Here is an 8782-nt window from a genome sequence, read left to right as displayed (position 1 = left end):
TAACTGTTATAGGGTTTTTTTTACACATCTGACTTGTCGGACCTCACAATTGATTTCTGTTTTGGAGACTTTGCAGACATACAATGATATAAACTGACATGGGAGACAGTACAGACATACAGCACTATAAACTGAACAATTGAGTGTCAGTAATGCTGTTGTGTTTATTAATGTGTTGAATTTCAACATTAAACCTGCTTCACCATGTTGTGTATTTCTGTATGAAGTAGCGATATCTATAGAATGAGTGATATCTACAGAATTATTGATATCTACAGAATGAGTAATATCTATATCTACAGAATTATTGATATCTACAGAATGAGTGATATCTATATCTACAGAATGAATGATATCTACAGAATGAGTGATGACTATATCTACAGAATGAGTGATATCTGTATGCCTAGTAGAGATGCCTAGTAGAGATGCTTATAGATGCCTATAGATACCTAGTATAGATGTCTAGAGATGCCTAATAGAGATGCCTAGTAGAGATGTCTAGAGATGCCTATAGATGCCTAGTAGAGATGTCTAGAGATGCCTATAGATGCCTAGTAGAGATGCCTATAGATGCCTAGTAGAGATGTCTAGAGATGCATAAAGATGTCTAATTACGTCTATAAATGTCTAGAGATAGCTGCAGCTGATAATGGCCTTCCCACTTTCAAATTCACTCACAGCTTTGTTCCCCTTTGTTACGCAAAAACCAAAACGGCCAGTAATCTCCATCTCCATTCACTCAGCCGCTAGCCTTGTTTCGTTTCGTGTCATCTTGTGTCGTCTGTTCTGCTCTCTCCCTGATTGCAACAGCGGCCACGGTGGCTGTGCTTTTGAGCGGCCACAGCACACAGGCAACTGGAGGTCAAGGAAAACCTGAATTTCCTAATCCCCCCCCATTGTGCAATAACAGCCACAACATGTGATGCCTAAAAATAGAAACAAAATTTAACTTTAATTCAGATTGACACAGAAGGAAAATATGTATTTAATATTTATAAACATAATAAACACACAGACACTTTGATGTGTGTACATCTGTGTGTGTGTGTGTGTATGTGTGTGCATCTGTGTGTATGTGCTTGTGTGTTTGAGAAGTGGTTGTGTTATATCACCCATTGACTCAGTAAGAGGTGTTAGTCATGGGTCGCCAGTGGGAGATTTACAGGGGCGTTGCGCTGCTTGTGGTCTGCATGGGTCGCCAGTGGGAGATTTAAAGGGGCGTTGCGCTGCTTGTGGTCTGCATGGGTCGCCAGTGGGATATTTAAAGAGGCTTTGACTGGCAGGCCTGTGATTTAGGACCTGAAATACTCACAAGGAAACAGCGCTGGTAGATGTGTGATCATGCTCCCAAACAGCAGCTCAACCTGGGACAGATGTGCTCCTCTGAGTGTGCCTGTGCCATATATGTGCTCCTCTGTGTGTGTGTGCCTCTGAGTGCGTGCCTGTGCCATATATGTGCTCCTCTGTGTGTGTGTGCCTCTGAGTGCGTGCCTGTGCCATATGTGCTCCTCTGTGTGTGTGTGCCATATATGTGCTCCTCTGAGCGTGCCTTTGTGTGTGCCTGTGCCATATATGTGATGATAGAGGTGACAAAGCAGTGGGGAATCAAACTGGGTAGATCCTGTCTCTGACTGCTGAACACCTTCACTTTGTATTCCTCTTTTATGATAAGGACAACAGGATATCTCATGAGACATGTTGCAGACATTATATTATATTATATTATATTATACTGAAATCTTTGCAGTGGGCCATAAGCCTACTTATCCAACATCAAGCGTCACATGAGAAGCAATAGTCAAACATGATGGTCTCTGGGGCCATCTGCCGGTCATAGTATCAAACTACCACAACTCTCGCAACTCTATCCTGTTACCGCAAAGATGCGCTCGATGATAATCAACCGATGACTGTAGAAAAACATGTTTAATCAAAACATGTTTCATGCTGTTGAAATGTCTTGTATATTGGCTGTTGTCATTTTAGGCTGAATTATTGCCTATTACTGGCCGCTTGTAATGTAGCATTAATACAAATATTTAGACCACTATGATGACTTTTTCAGTAACAATGTTTTATAGGCCTACAGGAAAAATATAGGTCTAGGCCACAACTACAGCTAGACTACATTAGGCAATTGAAAGCAAGATGTAAGTGTCTGACGGTGACCACGAGTTAGCACTGGTGACTGCAACGTTTCGATTGGCTTCGCTCTATTACAAGAGCAAACTCCGGAAACGTGTCTTTACTTAACCATCTGAACCGGCGTCCCCGCCCCCCGCCGCTGCGGTTTCGTAAGAAGTTGTGTAAGTGTCGGTTATTTACTTATGTCCTACTCAGTGAGTTCGGCTACTACAACGGGACACAGCATCCAAACGAGAGGAACAGTCAGCGTTGTCAACAGTCAACACAACTCAGAAGTGCGACAGCATGAATCCCAACGGCAGGAAAACGGCAGCTGAAAGTCAAATCATATCAGCGGAGATCGTTTCAGGGCTTTTGCTGACCATTTTATACCGCATCATTTCCAAGAATCTTTTTCCACTGGTGAGAATTTAACTTGTAGTTTTTTGCATCTCAGGTCAACTTATTTAGTGTAGGCTAATATTGGTCTAGGGACCCATTAAATGTCTAACTGGGCTTTTTTTACGCCTAGCTGGGGCAGATTCGAATGGATGGAGAGCCCTTTGAAATGACGCGCTCCCTCGTGTGCGTGTGGCTCGCCAGCAACGTGAAATTTCTCCTCTTCAAAAGCAACAAGGCAGTGTCGCTGACCGAGCACTCAACCTCCAGACTCGTAGTAAGTAGCCCACGCTCACTTGTGTTCATAATAATGATATGGAACAGTGATATAACCCCAGATGCATCCATACCCGTGTCAAATTAGGGTTTAGGGCCAATTCCTCTGTCTGGAAATGACAACAGATCACGAGGCAAAATTGTGCAACAGATGCAAATGAAACAGATGATCTGCTTATATGTTTTTCTGGCACAATAAGAACTCACATTTTGTACTTAACTGTGTGTAAGGGCAGTTTGTTAATAATGCCTGTTATCTCAGATGGGTAGTTTTGTGTTTTGTAGTCTATAAATGTCATAATATGCCATGTGCTTACAGAAACAGTGAATGAATGAGTGCTTTCATAACGTCTTAATCTTTTAATATGGGCCTCAGAACACTGGTCTGGAAATCTGCTCAATCTCTGACTATTCCAGGAATACGACCAAGTCCAGTGGGCCTAGTCCGCTCTTGGCACTCGTTTCAAACAGGTGTGCTATTGAGCAGGGCTGGCATTTCAAACAGGTGTGCTATTGAGCAGGGCTGGTGGCTGAGCAGGGCCGGGGGCTGAGCAGGGCTGAGCAGGGCTGGTGGCTGAGCAGGGCTGGTGGCTGAGCAGGGCTGGGGGCTGAGCAGGGCTGATTGGTTTTGTTTTGTTTTTCTGTGGTCAGGCATCCCTCGCGCTTCTCTTCGGCACCTGCTGGGGTGGTGGAGCCAGCGGAACGTCCTTAAACCAGGTGAGGTGTGTGTGTGTGTGTGTGTGTGTGTGTGTAAATGTCCTGCCCTGTGTTGACAGGGCCCTGTGCTGGACCTGGTGTGTGTGTGTGTGTAAATGTCCTGCCCTGTGTTGACAGGCCCCTGTGCTGGACCTGGTGTGTGTGTGTGTGTGTGTGTGTGTGTGTGTGTGTAAATGTCCTACCCTGTGCTGCAGGTCCCTGTGCTGGACCTGGTGTGTGTGTGTGTGTGTGTGTGTGTGTGTAAATGTCCTACCCTGTGCTGCAGGTCCCTGTGCTGGACCTGGTGTGTGTGTGTGTGTGTGTGTAAATGTCCTGCCCTGTGCTGCAGGTCCCTGTGCTGGACCTGGTGGTTTTCTCCAGCTTTGTGCTGAGCAGCTTCGTCCTGATGGCGCTGGACCACAGGCGGCAGGCGTGGGCAGTGCACCTGGACACACGCGGCATCTTCAGCGATGCCCAGCGCTTCTTCCTCCACATGGACTTCTGCGCCACCCTCCTCTTCGGCCTGCTCTGGCTGGTCTTCCCTGATTGGCTACTTGGGAGCCAGGTATGTCTGACCGCCCGGGTTGCTCTGATCCACTTCTGTGTTTTAATTACAGTATAGTGCTGACCCCTTTAGAGTATAGTGCTGACCACTTTATAGAGTATAGTGCTGACCCCTTTATAGAGTATAGAGCTGACCCCTTTAGAGTATAGAGTTTAGTGCTGACCCCTAGTCAAGACCATGGAAGGTACTAGGACAGTAGTCATCACCTCACATGTGTTCTGTTGGGTTCTGCATCACATGTTTTCTGGTAAAATGGTTCTAAAAGCCCCTCATAAGCCAAAGGGTTCTGGAATGGGGCCCTAGTGTTGTGATGCTGTGCAAGCCGGAGTGCAGGGTGAACAATGAACCCACATTGAGGCCAGGACACACACACAGATATTGATGCCAGGACACACACACAGATATTGATGCCAGGACACACACACAGATATTGATGCCAGGACACACACACAGATATTGATGCCAGGACACACACACAGATATTGATGCCAGGAGGTATCAAAGGTTTCCAGGAAATATGGATAAAAGGATAGAAATGCAAAGTCCAGTGTGTGTGTGTGTGTGTGTGTAGAAATGCAAAGTCTAATGGATGTGAGTGTGCATTGTTCCCTTTAATCTGGGAACCTCCCCATAAGCCCATGCATGGTGTTGTTGATCGTGTGTCTGTCTAGCTCTTGCCTCACTGTGTTTGTTATGCAGTATGTGTGTGTGTGCTTGTTGTGCAGTATGTGTGTGCTTGTTGTGCAGTATGTGAGTGTGTGTGTGTGTGTGCTTGTTGTGCAGTACGTGAGTGTGTGTGTGTGTTTGTTGTGCAGTGTGTGTGTGTGTGTGTGTGTGTGTGTGTGTGCTTGTTGTGCAGTGTGTGTGTGTGTGCTTGTTGTGCAGTGTGTGTGTGTGTGTGTGTGTGTGTGAAGGAACTGTAGGGGGTGATGTGGGTCGAGGAGAGTGAGTGTGTGGTGAGCAGGCAGAGCCCCGGTTAGAAGGCTCACTGGTGTGGAGTGATTGACACGGAGATGGCAGGGTTTCGGTGCAACACAAGCAGTTTATTTTGATTTTCAATTTAGTTCTTTGACTTCACTGGGTTTTGCGTGTGTGCTGCACCAAAGAGGAAATAAACAGAAAGGAGAAATTGGTACAGATCCCAACTCACAAACAAACAACTGACATTTAAACAATAAACTAAATCATATGGCTATATAAGGTACAACTAAACAATACTTGACATCAACCAGCATCATCCCATCGTTCACATGGGACTCAAACACAAACACATCTAACCAACAAACAAAGACCTTAACTTCACACAATATGGGCTGGCAGCGCTAACTCATAAACATCACAAAAGTCAAAGTGAAGGTCATTAAATGATAACTTACGTTAACTCAAAAGACGCACACGACATAGGACACACTGGAGTGCTAGGTTGATGAACAAAAGAGTGAGTTCAGGGCGCGCAAACAATTTATCTAGTCTGAGCCCTGGTAAACTGGGCGTAGTTTGGTGACAACCATAGAATCCTACAATTTCTTTGCAGCACTTTCTCCAAGGACTTTGTGACGGTTTAAATGAAATGTACATTAAAAAATAAGAAACAATATAGTTATAATAAAACATGTATATATTAACTTAGGGAGTCTTTTCAGTGTGTGTGTGCTTGTTGTGCAGTACGTGAGTGTGTGTGTGTGTGTGCTGTGAGCTCACTCTCTATCTTGTTGTGCAGTATGTGAGTGTGTGTGGAGAGGATGACCTTCCCCTGCCTCTGCACCTGACCCGAGCCTTCGGTGCCATGATGGTAGGGGACAGCTTCGTCGCACTGACCTCCTCCAACCCACACCTGGGCAAGGACAGGACATCGCTCTTCAGTAGTCGAGCTGTGGTAAGACCCTCAGGACACGCCTGTCCGTGGATGGATGGATGGATGCAGTACAAACACTTAAGTTGTGTGTTGTGTATGTGTGTGTGTGTGTGTGTGTCTCTTCAGCTAGTACAATAGGAGATATATATGAAATTTATTGAACTCATTTGAGGCGTGTGTGTGTGTGTGTGTGTGTGTGTGTGTGTGTGTGTTCTTAGGCTACCCTGGTGCTGCTGACGTACCTGCTCCACTCCCACTTGGTGCTGGCCTCCTGGACGTCCGGCCGGGTCTGGGTGGGGGTGCTGGGCGCTGGGCTGTGGGCAGGGAACTCTGTCCTGGGGTACCTCTCCTCCAGAAGAGCCTCTCCACACCTGCACCAGCGCTCCGCCCAAAGAGCCTAGGAACCCGTGTGTGTGTGTGCGTGTGCGCGTGTGTGTGTGCGCGTCTTAAATGGTCAGCTTTGGGCATTATGACTTCTATGATAGTCATGGTACAGCACCAAGTATCTATATCAATCACAGGATTGGTCATCTGAGCCGTTGGGATGGAGCGATCTGATTGGTCTTTACTGGCTGTCAGTCGTGGCGCTGTGGAACCCCAGATGAAGCTCAGAGGACCCGCTCTTGGGTCGTGCCAGTGTTGCAGAAGTATATCAAAATATTGTTATTATTATTTATATTTTTGTTGTAATATCTACTGCTATTATAATTATGCTTAATGTAGGTTTTTGTTTTAAACTATAATTTTGATTGCTTTGCATAAAAAGCATCTGTCAAATTACATAAATAAACATGTAAACATAAACATCAACAAATAAATACATAAACATATTGTAGCACAGGTCAGGATCATGTGTGTGTGTTCAGTATCGTGTGTGTGTGTGTGTGTTTGTGTGTTCAGTATCATGTGTTTGTGTGTTCAGTATCATGTGTGTGTGTGTTCAGTATCGTGTATGTGTGTGTGTTCAGTCAGGGCCATGTAATGTATAAAGCAGGGGATGCTCACATCTCATATGTCTGCCACATCACTAGAGTAGCATGGGCCGCCCCTGTCTCGTGTAAAATAAGTGTGCCTAAAGACGATTGTTTACAGCCATTCATTTATAATTGTAAATGTGTTCAAAGCTTGTGTTTATATTTAATATATTGTATTATGGGATGGCGAAACCATGCCTGAAATGCTATTTATATGTAATATCTTGTATTATGGGATGGCGAAACCATGCCTGAAATGCTATTTCAGTTGAAAGTAATAAAGTATTCAAATATTCCTCACAGTGTCAGCATCATTTTGTGGAACTCCATTCTGGTTGAAAGACTGAGTGGCCGGTCACTGTGAGACTGTACATCAAGTGCTTTGGCAGGACCATTCTGATGTCATCTTGCAGTCACCTTGAAGGCTTTTGCTTTTCTGATATATGGAGATTCTTTTTTAAATGCGTACAACCTCTCATCTGCCGTCACCTGCCCATGTCTCATAATCTAAACCAGAGTGAAGAGAGTCCATCTCCTGTCCATCAACACTTGGCACACATGACCGTATGTTTAGTGGGTTCTAAAGGGTCACATGACCGTATGTTTAGTGGGTTCTAAATGGACACATGACCGTATGATAGTATGTTTAGTGGGTTCTAAATGGTCACATTAACAATGAACCCACATTGATGCCAGGACAAACACACACATACATTGATGCCAGGGTAAGGCACTTCCCAAAGGTATCAAAGGTTTCCAGGAAATATGGAGAAAAGGATAGAAATGCAAAGTCTAGTGTGTGTGTGTAGAAATGCAAAGTCTAATGGATGTGTGTGTGTGTGTAGAAATGCAAAGTCTAATGGATGTGTGTGTGTAGAAATGCAAAGTCTAATGGATGTGAGTGTGCATTGTTCCCTTTAATCTGGGAACCTCCCCTTTAGCCCATGCATGGTCTTGTTGATCGTGTGTCTCTCAAAGCTGCTTCAAAATATCTTTAAATCTTACAGTAAATGTTCATTTCTGTATTAAATATGCTTAAAATAATCTCATTCTAATCAACACCAACCTTGTCCTGAAGTGACTGCCTTCAGCTCACAGTTCATCCAGAAGCGTCATTAGCAAAGCAGGAGGATTTGTCCGTTTGGTTCAATAAGTAATGTTTTTTTGTAAGAAACATCTTACATAAACAAGTTAAGACCAGCAGCCAGCTTGAACATGTTGAAATATCACACTCTTGTGTTTATTATTCTAAGAGATTTTCTGGATGGTTTCCACATTCTTCAGTGAATGATCTCTCGCTGTCTCCCATGTGAGCTAAAATGTGAATAATGCTTCCTGCTGTGTGAAACACTCTCAGGTGACAAATGCATGTGCTTTACATTTAGATTTATTCATTTCTGCACACTAGTGGAGTGGGCCTACATTGCGTCCCTCTGTATCCATGACCTTGACAAGCACCTTGGCCTACTGTTGACCAACAGAACCAGCCCTCTCAGACTCCATGGCGGTGTAACTAAATAGAGGACTGATAGGATGCTGCTGCTGATTAGAGTAGGATGCTACTGGACTGGTGATGCTGATTACAGTAGGATGCTACTGGACTGGTGTGATTAGAATGCTACTGGTCTGGTATCTGTTGGTGACAGTTGGAAGTGCCATGCTGTGAACTGAAAGCTTTTCTTTCATTTGTCTCAGGGCTTCTGACCTGGACCAGAGGCTACATAGAGCATGACCTGGCCCACAGGCTACATAGAGCATGACCTGGCCCTGGCCCACAGGCTACATAGAGCATGACCTGGCCAGATGGGGCATATGAGGGAGATCACATGCTTGTTTATCTGTCCTTTACAAGACCACATACCATCTAAAAATATAACATATGAAAAGCAT

General features: G+C 44.7%; 1 protein-coding gene across 1 annotated transcript; it reads left to right on the top strand.

The window, feature by feature from the left end:
- The first annotated feature begins 2271 nt into the window (after positions 1-2271).
- Positions 2272-7187, top strand: LOC125294814. The gene is made up of 6 exons (XM_048243831.1): positions 2272-2550; positions 2660-2803; positions 3454-3519; positions 3848-4063; positions 5784-5939; positions 6137-7187. The coding sequence occupies exons 1-6, from the start codon at positions 2434-2436 to the stop codon at positions 6317-6319; spliced, it is 882 nt and encodes a 293-aa protein (XP_048099788.1). The 5' UTR covers positions 2272-2433; the 3' UTR covers positions 6320-7187.
- Positions 7188-8782: the final 1595 nt, after the last annotated feature.

This window comes from Alosa alosa, chromosome 5, assembly GCF_017589495.1.
Source record: "Alosa alosa isolate M-15738 ecotype Scorff River chromosome 5, AALO_Geno_1.1, whole genome shotgun sequence".
Lineage (NCBI taxonomy): Eukaryota > Metazoa > Chordata > Actinopteri > Clupeiformes > Clupeidae > Alosa > Alosa alosa.
This window is presented reverse-complemented; position numbering and strand designations above follow the sequence as displayed.

Coding starts and splice junctions, on each gene's coding strand:
- LOC125294814 (XM_048243831.1), top strand. CDS start 2,434: ATGAATCCCAACGGCAGGAAAACGGCAGCTGAAAGTCAAATCATATCA. Junction 2,551..2,659: donor CCAAGAATCTTTTTCCACTG/GTGAGAATTTAA, acceptor TTTTACGCCTAG/CTGGGGCAGATTCGAATGGA. Junction 5,940..6,136: donor TCTTCAGTAGTCGAGCTGTG/GTAAGACCCTCA, acceptor GTGTGTTCTTAG/GCTACCCTGGTGCTGCTGAC.